The sequence below is a fragment of the Thamnophis sirtalis genome, unplaced genomic scaffold (assembly GCF_051295495.1).
Source record: "Thamnophis sirtalis isolate CommonGarterSnake01/CBP01778 unplaced genomic scaffold, rThaSir2_p1.2 scaffold_7, whole genome shotgun sequence".
In the NCBI taxonomy this organism is placed as follows: domain Eukaryota; kingdom Metazoa; phylum Chordata; class Lepidosauria; order Squamata; family Natricidae; genus Thamnophis; species Thamnophis sirtalis.
Window position 1 is genome coordinate 92,699,898 of NW_028261387.1, and position 16,157 is coordinate 92,716,054.

At 46.5% G+C, this 16,157-nt stretch overlaps 1 protein-coding gene across 1 annotated transcript in view; it reads left to right on the top strand.

The window, feature by feature from the left end:
• The window catches only part of ZNF512B (zinc finger protein 512B), a 52,634-nt gene that overhangs the window by 11,651 nt on the left and 24,826 nt on the right, over positions 1 to 16,157 (top strand). The window contains 2 exon segments of the mRNA XM_087720874.1: positions 9,033 to 9,158; positions 11,170 to 11,249. Coding sequence (XP_087577000.1) covers positions 9,035 to 9,158; positions 11,170 to 11,249 — 204 coding nt within the window. The 5' untranslated portion in view covers positions 9,033 to 9,034.

Sequence of the window (16,157 nt, forward strand, 5' to 3'; positions counted from 1 at the left end):
ATTCTCCATGGAAAGGTAGAAAATTATGATGAGAAAAAAAAGGATCTGGAGCAAAATAAAACCAAACATGTCTTCACTCTGCTTGTTTGTGTGTTGTGTTCATAGAACAAATTTTGGCCCAGCAGTTGAAGATGGCACCTGTTCTCACCCAACAAACTCACCTTAATTAGAGCTGACATTAGTAAGATTCCTTCCTTCCCTCCCTCCCTCCCTTTCCCTTCTTCCTTCCTTCTTTTTTCCTTCCCTCCCTTCATTTTCCTTCCTTTCTTTTCCTTCCCCCATTCCTCCCTTCTTTTCCCTCCTTCCCTTCCTTTCCCTGCTTTCTTTTTTCCTTTCCTCACTGCTTTTTATTTCTTTCCTTTCTTCCTTCCTTCCTTCCTTTTCCTTTCCTCCATTCCTCCCTTTTCCCTTCCTTTCTTTCCTCCCTCCCTTTCTTTCTCTTCTTCCCTCCTTTTTTCCTTCCCTCCCTTCTTTTTCTTTCCTTTCTTCCTTTTTGTTTCCTCCATTCCTTCCTTCCTTCTTTCCCTTCCCTTCCTTTCCCTTCTTCATTCTTTTTTCTGTCCCTCCTTCTTCTTTCCTTTTCCTTTCCTTCATTCCTTCCTCCCTCCCTTCTTTTTCCTTCCTTCCTTCCTTCCTTCCTTCCTTCCTTTTCCTTTCCTCCATTCCGTCCTTTCTTCTCTTATCCTTACACCCTCCCTCCCTTCTTTTCACTTCCTTGCTCCCTTCCTTCCCTCTCTCCCTCCTGTGAAACTACCCAATTTGCACATCCATTATTTGTTCCAGCCAGTTACCAATTTGATCAGTGAAGCCGAGAAAATGGGTTAAAGCCAAGCAGTCAGATTTTCTGGGTTTTGTGTGAATGGAACCCATATGAAATAAGGCTAAAGAGCCAAGGTGGCGCAGTGGTTAAATGCAGCACTGCAGGCTACTGCTAGATCAGCAGGTCAGCGGTTCAAATCTCACCGGCTCAGGGTTGACTCAGCCTTCCATCCTTCCGAGGTGGGTAAAATGAGGACCCAGATTGTTGGGGGCAATATGCTGACTCTCTGTAAACCGCTTAGAGAGGCCTGAAAGGCCTATGAAGCGGTATATAAGTCTACTGCTATTGCTATTGCTATTGCTAAAGAAGATCCCTTAAGATTCTGTTATTTACTCTGAAAACCTTGGCATGCTTCACTTCAGAAACTCCGTTGATTTACACTCAGTTACCATTTCATATTACGTTGACCGTGCTGAACAATTTGCCAAGTTAATAAAAAGCCAGATGAAATGTGCCAAAACTAAAGCAATGTATAAAGATTGACTGCATAGCAACAGGAATAGACAGTAACTAGGAGTGGAGCAGTGGCAATTATGCATTATTTTATATAAAATCAAAAAAATATATATGCATTTTTAAAAATTAAGTGCAAAATCTAAAAGCCACCACCATTATGCACTAAATTGTCCTGGTTTGGTGTAAAATTGGAAATGCACCAATATGTAGAATTCCATCTAGAATTCTAGCGCTGAAAGGGACCTCGGAGGTCTTCTAGTCCAACCCCCTCCCTATTCAAGGCCAGGAGACCTTATACCCGTGATGGGTATGGCACACAGGTGGCACGCAGAGAGCCCCTTTTTTTATGACCTGCTTGTCACAGTTGTTAAGTGAACCACTGCAGTTGATAAGCGAGTAACCCGGATGCTAAGTGAATCTGGCTTCCCCATTGACACTGCCCGTCAGAAGGTTGCAAGAGGGGATCACTTAAACCCGGGACATTGCAACCATCACAAATATGTGTCAGTTGTCAAGCATCTGAATTTTGATCACAGAATTTTGACCCGTAACGCTGGAAAAAAGTCCCGTCTTGCAGGGGTGTTGTAACTTTGAACTCAATGAACTGTTGTAAATCAAGGCCTAGCTGTGCTGCTGGATTTGCTTGCTCGCAGAATCCCCCAAAGCGTTTTAATCCAACTCCAGCGTAGAAGAAAGCCAAGGTGGGGCAGGGGTGGGGGCTTCTTATCCCACCCAACCTGTTAGCTTTCCCGCATATTAAACCAAATGAGCTTAGCCTGTGGTCCAGAACCAGGGGTGTCAAACTCGATTTCATTGAGGGCCGCATCAGGGTTGTGTTTGACTTTGGAGGGCCATGGTGTGTGTGTGTGTGTGTTTTCCCGTGGCGGGCATGACACGGGATCCTGTGGTGGCCAAGTGCTAAGACAGGACTTCCCTGCTGAGACCCTCCCTCTCACCTTAATTAGAGTTAGCAATAGCAATAGCAATAGCAGTTAGACTTATATACTGCTTCATAGGGCTTTCAGCCCTCTCTAAGCGGTTTACAGAGTCAGCATATCGCCCCCAACAACAATCCGGGTCCTCATTTTACCCACCTCGGAAGGATGGAAGGCTGAGTCAACCCTGAGCCGGGGAGATTTGAACAGCCGAACTGCAGAACTAGCAGTCAGCTGAAGTAGCCTGCAGTGCTGCATTTAACCACTGCGCCACCTCGGCTCTTAGGTGGCATTAGTTAGATTCCTTCCTTCCCTCCATCCCTTCCTTTCCCTTCTTCCTTCCTTCTTTTTTCCTTCCCTCCCTTCCTTTTCCTTCCTTCCTTTTCCTTCCCCCCATTCCACCCTTCCTCCCTCCTTTTCCCCCTTCCTTCCTTCCTTTCCCTTCTTCCTCCCTTCTTGTTTCCTTCCCTCCCTTCATTTTGAGCCAAGGTGGCGCAGTGGTTAAATGCAGCACTGCAGGCTACTGCTAGATCAGCAGGTCAGCGGTTCAAATCTCACCGGCTCAGGGTTGACTCAGCCTTCCATCCTTCCGAGGTGGGTAAAATGAGGACCCAGATTGTTGGGGGCAATATGCTGACTCTCTGTAAACCGCTTAGAGAGGGCTGAAAGGCCTATGAAGCGGTATATAAGTCTACTGCTATTGCTATTGCTATTTTCTTTCCTTCCTTTTCCTTTCCTCCATTCCTCCCTCCCTTTTCTGCTTTTCTTTTTTCCCCTTCTCCTTTCTTCTCCCTTCCCATCTTTCCTTCCCTTCCTTCGTCTTTCCCTTTCTCCTTTCCTGTCCCTTCTTGCATGCTCAAATGCAAAAGGGGAAACATTTCTCCTTTAGTTGTATTTTTAGTTTTGATAGCCCCTCTCCCAGTGAAAACAGAGCTTGGGTGGGTGGGTGGGCACATTTTCTGCCAGGACAGCCTCCTGCAACCCTCTGTCCCTCCCGAGCTCCGATTTCGCTGGCAGAGGCACTGTGGGACGGTCCTTCGCTTGTTTCCATATTCCGCGCAGGCTAGATCTAAGCATCCCTTGGGTCGGATTTGGCCCGCAGGCCTTGAGTTTCACACCCCTAGCCCAGAATCTAGATATATTTTTTTCCTGCTGGAAAAAAAGCAGAAAACAGCCCAATTCAACAGCACTTGAGTTTGCAAGGAGACCAGATTTACAGCCACTTAGTGGTTAATTAATAATGTTGAGCCAATGGCTGGCTCTTTGCCCGCAAACCTATTAGGCCAAATACCCTGGAAGCCTGGCTGAATTTGGAAACAGGAAGAGAGAGAGACTTCTGGACAGTGAAAGTGGTTTTTATGGATAGTCCTCGACTTACAGCCAAAAATGTCTGCTACCAAGTGAAGCATTTGTTCAGTGAGTGGGCCCCATTTTACGACTTTACTTGCCGTAATTTTTAAGCGAATCACTGCAGTTGTGAAGTTAATAACCTTGTTGTTAAGTGAATCCCTGCAGTGGTTAAGTTAGTCACATGGGCGTTAAGTGAATCCGGCTTCCCCCACTGACTTTGCTTGTCAGAAGGTTGCAAAAGGGGATTGTTTCTCTCTCTCTCTCTCTCTCTCTCTCTCACACACACACACACACACACACACACACACACACACACACACACACACACACGACGCTGTGACCGTCATAAATATGAACCAGTTGCCGAGTGTCTGGATGTTGATCACGTTATCATAGGGATGCTGCAAAGATCATAAATGTGAAAAATGGCCATGAGTTACTTTTTTTCGAACCGTCACTAAATGAACTGTCGTAAGTCAAAGATTCCCTGTACATGCTGTTCGCCAAGTGCCCAAATTTGGATCATGTGACCCTAAGGATACCCCAAAGGTTGTAAGTCCAAGGACTGGTCATCAATCACTTGTTTTGGTGCCGTTGTAACTTTGCACAATGTTGTGATGAATGCTTGTAAATTGAGGAGGTTTTTTTTTTTTTACATCTTTATTTATGCATTTTTCTTTGTGCTTAATGAATAGTGTATTGTCTGAGTCAATCTACTTATACATAATAATAGTAGTAGTAGTTTTGTTGATTTATATATCACTAGCTGGATGCCCGTGCTTCGCGACGAAACTGTGTGATTGGCCTATGTAGGAGGAATTCGGTTCACAATTTGTTGGCTCAGTGGTGGTCGGTGATTGAAACACACAAGGGAATATCGCTCCCACTGCCTTAAGTCCGGAAGCAATTCCATAGGTGGAAGGTGTAGACATCTGGGTGAGGTACCGACGTTTAGTACTGTAAAGAACCCCAGATCGCTCATGAGTGAAGAAATGGAACGTCTGCCAGCTTGAACTGAGGTAACGGAATGTGAGGCAACTGACAGTCAGAACAGAGTTCTTTTCAGGTGGGGAGGGGGAGTAGAATGTCTAACTCCTTTAGCTTCAGGGCGTGTTAATATTAGGCAACTGGCAGTTGGAACAGAGTTCTTTTCAGGTGGGGAGGGGGAGTAGAATGTCTAACTCCTTAGCTTCAGAGTGTGTTAATATAAGGCAACTGGCAGTTGGAACAGAGTTCTTTTCAGGTAGGGAGGGGGAGTAGAACTCCTTAGCATCAGAGTGTGTTAATTACCGTATAAGAAATACTAATGATCTGATGGTCATTTCAAAAAATCCTTCCTTAGCAAGCACCTAGAAGCCAAGAGGAACTTATGTGCCAAATTTCAAGGGTTCCACCACAAAATCGCGGAGGACAAAATCGCGCTCGACGAAAGCGCGCATTTGACGTCATCACAGCGCGACGAAAACATCGCGCTGTGATTGAAAAATGTAAAAATAAAGCTAAAACCTTACCCTAACCCCCCCCAAACCTAACCCTTAACCTAACCCTAAATCTAACCCTAAACCTAACCGTTAACGTAACGCTAAACCTAACGCTAACCCTTAACCGAACGCTAAACCTAACGCTAACGCTCTAAACCTAACCCTAACCCTTAACCTAACCCTAACCCTAAACCTAAACCTAACCCTAAACCTAACCCTTACCTTTATGTGAATCGGCTTGCTTTAATTTTAATTTTATTTCAATTTTTAATTTTTTTCGTCGCGCTGTGATGACGTCACATGCGCGCTTTCGTCGAGCGCGATTTTGTCCTCCGCGCTTTTGACGGGTCACAAATTTCAAGTTTGTAGGCTTTACGGTTCTGGAGATTTCGTGATGAGTGAGTGGTACTTGGCTTGGTTGCAGTCATATACTTTTTAGGATCTTTGGCCTGCCACACTTTCTATTATTTTTTCTATACTGTTTCATTAGTGGGGAATAGGGAGGGGAGAATAGTAAGGAGCAGAATGTGTTGTTGTCATAATAAAACATTCCTTTCCAGAAGCCCAAGGTCATCTTTTTGTCTCCACACCTCTGCACCTGACCGGAACTAGATGGGTGGAAATGCCAGCGTGGCAGAGGAACATTGGACCATGTGATGGACTTGTGGGTGTGGGGGCAAGGTTTTGAACTTTCAACTGGGTGGAAACCCAGGAAGCTTTCAGATTCGGGTTCCCACAGTTTGTACCAACATGTCTCTCTGATTAAATTGGAACTTGATGAAATCTATGCCTTGAATTCTGATTTAATTCTGGATGATATTTGGAAAGCTGACTATATATATAGTCTCCGACGGCAAGGGGTCATGAGTCAGTCCTGGAAGAGGTGGAGGACCCTGGACGGGATTCCGACTCCAAGCAGGGTGAGGAGGGACTGATTGGCCACCAGGTGGCGTCTGAGCCTTGGATCAGTGGGGAGGAGACAAGAGTGAGTGATCCAGAAAATACCTGTGAGTTGTTCCGGGATGCACGCTGTCGAAGGGCTACTCGGCGTCAAGAACAACGGCGTAATTACAAGAGGTGATTACGCTCAGCTGATGCTCATTAGGATCCTCTCCTGATTATAAAAGAGACTGCTTGTGCCACGCCTTTCTGCAGAAGTCAACGTTAAGAAACAAACTAGGGGTTGTAACACTTAATACATACATACATACATACATACATACATACATACATGTCTCTAGTTATTTGGGTTTTCTCCCACGTAAAATTGGAGATGTCTTGGCGACGTTTCGACGAAGTCTCATTCGTCATCTTCAGGCTTGATGCTTCCAGGAGCAATGTGAGATCTCGGCTGTTTCTTCCTTTTAACTGCCAGTGGGGGTTTGAACTGATTGGGTGGGAGCTTGGCTGTATTGGGTGGAGGTGTGTTCTGATTGGTTGGGGGTTTGTGTTTCGTGTAAGGATAGGAGGGGTTTAAAGAGGCTAATGGTGCATTTGCAGTCTATATATTTAAAGTCACAACCCCTGGTATGCCCAAATATGGGAGGAAGTTAACTGCTTCCATTCTCTGTCCATCGGTTCGTCATAAGAGACCATCCAGACAGAAACCCAATATTTTTACTGTTGCCTTTGTTACATTTGTGTTGTATTTGTGCTGATAAATAAATAAAGGGAGACTAGTATAGATCTATTTCAAGCTATTTAGCTCTCATCAGCTAGCCATACCCTTACTGGGATTGGAACCTGTGCTGTATTGCATCTTAGGCGGATGTGTTAACCATTAAGCCACAGAGTTCCTCTCCTTATCAGCTGAGCCAGGGAGAAAGGTATATATTTAAAGTCACAACCCCTGGTATGCCCAAGTATGGGAGGAAGTTAACTGCTTCCATTCTCTGTCCATCGGCTCGTCATAAGAGAACATCCAGACAGAAACCCAATATTTTTACTGTTGCCTTTGTTACATTTGTGTTGTATTTGTGCTGATAAATACAACACACACAGACACACACAGACACACAGACACAGACACACACACACACACACACACACACATATATATATATATATATATATATGATAATCATTCATCGTTTTCTTATACACAGTAATAATCTTCCATCTTCTAATTTCTACCTCTATTATCTAACCATTGATAAAACAATAGCAATAGCAATAGCAGTAGACTTATATACCGCTTCATAGGGCTTTCAGCCCTCTCTAAGCGGTTTACAGAGAGTCAGCATATTGCCCCCAACAATCTGGGTCCTCATTTTACCCACCTCGGAAGGATGGAAGGCTGAGTCAACCCTGAGCCGGTGGGATTTGAACCGCTGAACTGCTGATCTAGCAGTAGCCTGCAGTGCTGCATTTAACCACTGCGCCACCTTGGCTCTAAACAAATCCCATGTTAGGAAATATTTCTGTATTTTCCTTGTCTTTTATCTTTAAATTGAGGACTCACGAGATTGTAGTTGCTTTGGCATTCTTTTACCCCTAAAACAATTTTACAGTTTGTCTTTGAGTGGCATGGACTTAGTTACAGGTTTTTTATTTTATTTTTTTAAAACTTTATTTTCATTTTTCCATCTTTAAAACCAGGGCTGTGCTCACATAGATCATCTCAGGTCAGGTTCCGCCAGATGTATTTCTCTTTGATCCTTTTTTAGTGTGTGCAAAACTGGACTGGCTAATTTATTGCTCAATGTGCAACTTTGAAAAATGTACCCATTCCGAAACTGGGTTAAGAGTGTTGTGCAAACGAAGCTAACGCCGTTTCTTCGGTGGCAAAATGGAACTCCTTTGTAGGTCATACTCTGTAGTAAAGGATGTGTTTGTGTCAACATATTTAGAATTGAATATTAATAAAGGGGAATATTTGCAGCTCAGGTTTGAAATGATGGGTCCTTGGTGCTCTCTGAGCTTCGGTTGTTGTTGTTGTTATTGTTGTTGTTTTGCAGATGTTTTGTTACTTAAGCTAGGTTACGTCATCAGTGCCATAAGGCAGTGGTCACCAAGTGGGTGGTCCGTGAGAAACGTTTGTTGGTCTGCAGAAAAATTATTTGCATTTTTTATATTGCACTAAATCAGGGGTCCTCAAACTACAACCCCTGGGACGGATACGTGTAATGAACGCTTGTGTTGCTGCAGAGAGTCTCCCCCTTTGGGGTCTTTTTGTGCGGGTCGGAGGGGGGCAGAAATTCCAGCTTGGGGTCTGCTTCAGCCTCCTGGTGGGGGGCTTTGGGTTAAGGCTGGAGGGAATCACCGCTGGTGGCGAAGAGCCGGAGGGCCTCGTTCCAGTGGGACTGCATCATGGCCTGGAACTGGCTGACCATCTCAGCCTGCTGAGCCTCCAGGCACCGGTACCTGGCCTTGCACTCCCGCAGGTCTTCCTTCTGCTTGGAAAGCCTATGCTCCTAGTCCTCAGTGAGGTGCTTCTGCTGAGCCTCCTTCTCGGTCACATCCAATTTGAACTGAGCCAGCTGTTTTGCCAAGTCTTTCTCATGGTGGCTCCTTAGCTTCAGCAACTGCTTCCTGTTGGGGCCATAAGGAGCCCGGGAGGGCAGGCAAGGAGTGTCTGGGAGGGGAGGGGCAAGTAGAGACTGGCGAGGCGCCCCTTGACATGAGTGACATCGAGTTGGCCACGCCCACCCAGCCAGTCATTAGGCAGATTATTAGTGATCTGTGGGATTTGAAATTATGAATTTAGTGGCTCCTTAACTTTAGAGAGGGCAACTTTGGGAGACCTATATCTTCACCCCTGGCTTAGGAGTTGACCCAAAACTGGTTGGTCATTAGGAGACATCTACTTTCGGATTGAGATTGGGCTTGACTTCATCCAGGAGGACCATTCTGAAGTTCTGAAGAAGCAGCAGTGGGTTAAGGTCGACCTCTTTGACCTCCATCCCAGAAGGTTAAAAGAAAAGAAAACCCCAAACTCCCTTGTGCGACTGTCCAGGTTCTTGAGTTGATGCTCTTCCTTCTTTCTTTCAGCCATGGCAGACCACTATACCTACAGAATTGGAAAGAAGGTTGCGGGCTCCAGCAGGACCAGCGCGGAGAGAGAAAGCAGAAAGGCAGAACTGAAGGTCCATCCAGCCTATGAACAGTCTAACCTGGGTAGGCATTAGATTTTCCCGAGTGGGGTCAAGGGAGGTCAACCTTTGGATCCACCAAAGGGCCAGGGGTGGTGGGCATTTGGAGTTGCCCTGGAGTTGTGGACGACCTGTAGCACAAGATCTGAAGATGGGGAGAGACCTGGGCCGTAAAATCAGCAGGAGTCGGACACGGCTGAATGGATAACATCATAGAATAGAATGAAATAATAAGAGTTGAAAGGGACCTTGGAGGTCTTCTAATCCAACCCCCTGCCTAGGCAGGAAACCCTACACCACTTCAGACAAATGGTTATCCAACATCTTTTTGAAAACTTCCCGTGTTGGAGCATTCATAACTTCTGGAGGCAACTTCTGCTCCACTGATTAATTGTTCTAACTGTCAGGAAATTTCCCCTCACTTCTAAGTTGCTTCTCTCCTTGATTCGTTTCCACCCATTGCTTCTTGTTCTACCCTCAGGTGCTTTGGAGAATAGCTTGACTCCCTCTTCTTAGTGGCAGCCCCTGAGATATTGGAAGACTGCTATCATGTCTCCCCTAGTCCTTCTTTTCGTTAAACTAGACACACCCAGTTCCTGCAACCGTTCTTTATAGGTTTTAGCCTCCAGTCCCCTAATCCTCTTTGTTGCTCTTCTCTGCACTCTTTCCAGAGTCTCCACATCTTTTCTACATCGTGGTGACCAAAACTGAATGCAATATTCCAAGTGTGGCCTTATTGTAGCGTGGGATTAACACTTCACGTGATCTTGATTCTATCCCGCTGTTTATGCAGCCTAGAACTGTGTTGGCTTTTTTGGCAGCTGCTGCACACGGCTGGCTCCTATTTAAATGATTGTCCACTAGGACTCCAAGATCCCTCTCACAGTTAATGCTATTGAGCAAGTTACCACCTATACTGTACCTGTGCATTTTGGTTTTCTGGCCTAAATGTAGAACCTTCCTTTTTTTTCACCATCTTGATTCTGTCCCTCTGTTGATGAAGCCTAGAACTGTGTTGGCTTTTTTTGACAGCTGCAGCACAAGGCTGGCTGATATTTAAATGATTGTCCACTAGGACTCCAAGATTCAAGACTCCATCCTCATCCTCATCAAAAGCCAGGAACCTCAAGACAATGTTGTCTTCTCCACCCCCCCCCCCCAATGTATTGACAAAGTATGTCAATACTTTTTAATTATATTTTAATGTTAGTATATTTTAATATAGTGTAAAAACTAATGTGTATTGCTGGTCTTTGACCGTAATAAAGATTTTACTTACTCTCCAGCCACTACTGCAATGCGCTCTACATGGGGCAGCCTTTGAAGAGTATTCGGAGACTACAACTCGTCCAGAATGCAGCCGCGCGAGCGATTGTGGGTGCACCTCGGTACACCCACGTTACACCTTTCCTCCGCGAGCTGCACTGGCTACCGATCGGTCTCCGGATACGCTTCAAGGTGCTAGTCGTAACGTATAAAGCCCTTCATGGTATTGGACCTGGGTACTTGAGAGACCGCCTGCTGCCAATTACCTCCCAAAGACCCGTTAGATCGCACAGGGTCGGCCTCCTCCGGGTTCCGTCTACCAGCCAATGCCATCTGGCTACCACCCGGGGGAGGGCCTTCTCTGTTGCAGCTCCGGCCCTTTGGAATGAACTCCCCGCAGAGATTCGGACCCTCACCTCTCTCCAGGCCTTCCGGAAAGCCGTCAAAACCTGGCTGTGCCGGCAGGCCTGGGGTTGATGAGTTCCCCTCCCCTCTCGACTTGTATGGCTGTATGACTCTTGTGTATTTTAATTACGTGTATTGTGTTTGTATCCCCTTTTCCCCTTTTGAGTTGTTCGCCGCCCTGAGTCCCTCCCGGAGAAGGGCGTCATACAAATAAACTAAATCTTAATCTTAATCTTGTCATGATGCAAATGACATTGTAGTGGTCACGTATGCATTCAACCACCACACTACATACACCCTGTTACACTGAAAGCAATGTTGATTTCAACGGCTGTCTCATTTTTCTTTTCTCCCTCTCTTGGTAGGAAATGCAATGAACGACAAAACAGAAAGCAAACGGAAAGGGAGGCCCAAGACCGAAAACCAGGCCTTGAAAGATATTCCCGTAAGGTTTTAATTATATTTTCTGTATTTCCCAGCAATTGGGGGGAGGAGAGGGGGGGGGGGAACCAGCCTTGAATTGCTGAGCATTCCTTTTAACATAGGATGGTGTATTAGATGGAGAGTTTTGTTTCTGTGCTTAGAACATCGTCTCAAAGGGCTGAAAGGGACCTTGGAGGTCTTCTAGTCCAACCCTCTGCTTCAGGCAGGGGTCTTTATACCACCCCAGTCAAATGGTTTTGGAATCTTTTCTTTCAAACCTCCAGACACAAATGCAGGTTGGGTGACTTCCAGGCCAATCAACAGAAGACGGGGAGTTCTAGTCCCCCCTTAGGCAGGAAAGCCAGTGGGTGACTTTGGGCCAATCACCAGGAGACGGGGAGTAATAGTCCCACCTTAGGCATGAAAGCCAATTGGGTGACTTTGGGCCAATCACCGGGAGAGACGGTGAGTTCCAGTCCCCCCTTAGGCAGGAAAGCCGGCTGGTGACTTTGGGCCAATCACCAGGAGACTGTGAGTTTTAGTCCTGCCTTAGGCATGAAAGCCAATTGGGTGACTTTGGGCCTATCACCAGGAGACAGGGAGTTCTAATTCCACCTTAGGCAGGAAAGCCAGCTGGGTGACTTTCGGCCAATCACCAGGAGACTGTGAGTTTTAGTCCCGCCTTAATCATGAAAGCCAATTGGGTGACTTTGGGCCAATCACCAGGAGACTGTGAGTTTTAGTCCTGCCTTAGGCATGAAAGCCAATTGGGTGACTTTGGGCCTATCACCAGGAGACAGGGAGTTCTAATTCCACCTTAGGCAGGAAAGCCAGCTGGGTGACTTTTGGCCAATCACCAGGAGACTGTGAGTTTTAGTCCCGCCTTAGTCATGAAAGCCAATTGGGTGACTTTGGGCCAATCACCAGGAGACTGTGAGGTTTAGTCCCGCCTTAGGCATGAAAGCCAATTGGGTGACTTTTGGCCAATCACCAGGAGACTGTGAGTTTTAGACCCACCTTAGTCATGAAAGCCAATTGGGTGACTTTGGGCCAATCACCAGGAGACTGTGAGGTTTAGTCCCGCCTTAGGCATGAAAGCCAATTGGGTGACTTTCGGCCAATCACCAGGAGACTGTGAGTTTTAGACCCACCTTAGTCATGAAAGCCAATTGGGTGACTTTGGGCCAATCACCAGGAGACAGTGAGTTCTAGTCCCACTTTAGGCATGAAAGCCGACTGGTGACCTTGGGCCAATTCCCATTTCCTCTAGGCAGGATGAGGATGATGGAACTTGTAGTGCACCACTGCTGAGCGACTGCAGCTGCTTTTAAGTCTCAGCAGAGGAAGCCCGCTGTTTAGATTCATGCAGGATGATTAATTGTCATGGATTACTGATGAGCTCTCGGATGGCTTAAAGCCTGTGGCCGTTGGGTGAAAAACCTCCCCTTTAATCCACTTTCATTTATTTGCTTCTCCTGGTGGAGAAAGCAGAATTTTTTCCCCCCTGCTTCTGCCTTTGAGCTTTCACTCGTTCCAGGTGGAGAGAATCCTAGAGCCGTGATGGTGAACCTGTGGCACGCAGAGCCGTCTCGGCAGGCATGCAAGCCATCGCCCCAGCTCAGCTGCACCGTGCATGCTTGCATGCCACCCGCTGGCCAGCTGATTTTTGGATCACTGCCGTCCATGCGCAGGGGGTGGGATGAATGTGGGAGATGCATGCGCATGTGGGGGGCTTAGGAGGGAGTCACTTGTGCATGTGCTGGGGCGGGGGGAGTACGGGGGGTGCCCCCCCCTCCACAGCCTTTTTTTTTCGTCCTAGGAGGTAGCAGGGAGTCCTACTGGGAGTGGGGGGGGGGTCATGCGTGCATGCGTGGGGAGAGTGCGGGGGCGTAACACGCACATGCGTGAGGGGGAGTCGCATGCACATGCATAGTGGGCACAGGGCGCGGGGGGGAGCGCCACACACGCATGACATTATGGGTGCGGGCGCAGTTTCGCCACGAGACGGCAAAGCTATTAGCCATCACTGTCCTAGAACAGTGTTTCCCAACCATAATGACTTGAAAAGGGGTGGGCTTCAACTCCCACAATTCCTCAGTCAGCAAAGCCGAGTGGAATTCTGGGAGCTGAAGTCCGCCCTTCTTCAAGTTCTCAAGGTTGAGAAACACCGTTTAGAGGAAGCATCGCATTGCGTCTTGTAAACAACTCCAAACCTCGGGATCTTAAGCAATAGTGGAATTCTCAGAGGAACTCCCACCTCCCAAAAACCTCATTAAAACTCTATTCATGACGATTGCTTAAGCCGATGGAAGAGAATATTTCTTGCTCAGGATTGAACTGTGGGGGTCCTTGGTGCTCTCTGAACTTGGTTGGGGTTTTTTTTTGGCAGATGTTTCGTGACCCAACTAGGTATCAGTGCTAGAAAGGAGTGGAGTTTGCTCTCCGTTTACATTTCATTTCATTTCATTTATTATATTTATATGCCGCCCTTTCCCCCCGAAGGGGACTCAGGGCGGCTAACAAATCAAATCAGGGAAGTGGGGGGGGGGTACAAACAAAAAAATAAACAATAAACAATACATAACAATACATAATTTAAAAACACACAACAGTCATAGCATTCAAGACGGGGGCAACAGCTCTTTAGCCCCAGGCCTGTCGGAACAGCCAGGTTTTAACAGCTTTGCGGAAGGCCTGGAGGGTGGTGAGGGTTCGAATCTCCACGGGGAGTTCGTTCCAAAGGGTCAGAGCAGCCACAGAGAAGGCCCTCCTCCGGGTAGTCGCCAGTCGACACTGGCCGGCGGATGGAATTCGGAGGAGGCCTAATCTGTGGGATCTAATCGGTCTAGCGGAGGTGGCTTGCCCTGTCAATGTTGGTTGGTGTAAATCTAACGACAAAAACACCTTCCTGCCTGCAATCAATACTCCGATAAGCAGAGATCAACACCAAATTTATTACAAGACCAACAATTATGAATTAAACAATGCAGACGAACAGTCAAACAGCAAGCAATAGTCTAATCAAGAGGCAGCCACCAAGGACAGACCCACTAAACAGAGAGCAAACCCCACTACCTTCTAGCTGATGATGTTACATAGCTGGATCATGAAATGTCTGCAAGAAAACATCCAAGATCAGAGAACACCCTGGACCCCACATTCCTCCTCCTCCTGCTCCTCATTCCCCCTACTTCCTACACTCCCTTCTAGCACTGATGATGTTACCTAGTTTGGTAATGAAACATCTGCAAGAAAGGAACCAAGTTCAGAGAGCACCAAAGACTCTCTGAATTGCTTAAACATTAGCGACAGACATGCATACTCATATTGTTCCATTAGCTGGATACCTGTGCTTAGCAACGAAAGTATGTGTTCGGGCTATGCAGGAGAAATTTGGTTCACAATCCATTGGCTCAGTGGTGCTCGGTGATTGAAACACATAAGGAATATCCCTCCCACCGCCTTGAGTCCGGAAGCCGTTCGATAGGTGGAAGGTTTAGACATTTGGGTGAGGTATCAACGTTTAGTACTGTAAGCAGCCCCAGATCGCTCCTGAGTGAAGGAGAGGGACATCTGCCAGTTTGAACTGAGGTAACGGAATGTGAGGCAACTGGCATTTGGAACAGAGTTCTTTTCAGGTGGGGAGGGGGAGTAGAATGTCTAACTCCTTAGCATCAAAGCGTGTTAACATAAGGCAACTGGCAGTTGGAACAGAGTTCTTTTCAGGTGGGGAGGGGGAGTAGAACTCCTCAGCATCAGAATGTAATAATTACTGTATAAGAAATATTAATGATCTGATGGTCATTCGAAAAATCCTTTCTGAGCGAGCACCTAGAAGCCAAGAGGAACATATGTGCCAAATTTCAAATTTGTAGGCTTTACCATTCTGGAGATTTTGTGATGAGTGAGTGGTACTTGGCTTTTAGATAGATAGATGATAGATAGATAGATAGATAGATAGATAGATAGATAGATAGATAGATAGATAGATAGATAGATAGATAGATGATAGATAGATAGATAGATAGATAGATAGATAGATGATAGATAGATGATAGATAGATGATAGATAGATGACGACGATAAATATATATATATATATATAGAGAGAGAGAGAGAGAGAGATTGAGATTGAGATTGAGATTGATAGGGAATGGCATTTGGGGGAGACAGAAGTGCTTCCTAATGGGTTGTTGTGTACACAGATCGTTGTGTCCTCCAATAGCTTTTCCTTTATCTTTCGCCTTCTTCGTTCCTTCAGCCTTCCATCTTGCATCCGGTTGCTGGTTCAAACATGACTCTCCATGTCTAATTGCTGGTTCAAAGTTCTTCTTTGAAGATTTTTTCCCCCCTATCTTGCTCATTTTCACACTCATACATTCTCAAGGGAAATATTTCTCAACCTTGGCAAGCTTTAAGATGTGTGGACTTCAATTCCCAGAAATCCCCCTCCCATATGTACGGACTTCAACTCCCCAAATTCCTTCGCCCACACGCATGGAGTTCAACTCCCAGAATTCTCATCTAAGCACATGTGCACTTCAACTCCTAGAACAGCGATGGCGAACCTTTGTGTCCTTGCGTGCCGAAAGTGTGTGGGTGTGCACGACAGGGCACATGCCTACACCCATAATACAATGCGTGCGTAAACACCCCGCCGCCACCACCCTGTTTTGGGCCTAGCAGGCCTCCCTGGGACCAAAAATGGGGCTGTGGGGGGAGGGGGTGCAGGGGAAGCTCCTCCCCCCTGCGCTCCCCCTGCCCCCTCCCCCCGGTGCATGCGCATACCGTTACAGGTGTTATGTATGCCTTGTATGCAGCTTTATTCCTCTCTAGCGTTCCTCTCCATTGTTCAGTGATGCATTTCCTGCCTCTCTAGAATTTACCTCTACCTGCTCCTTTGAGGCACTTCCTGTTGGATGTATATAGT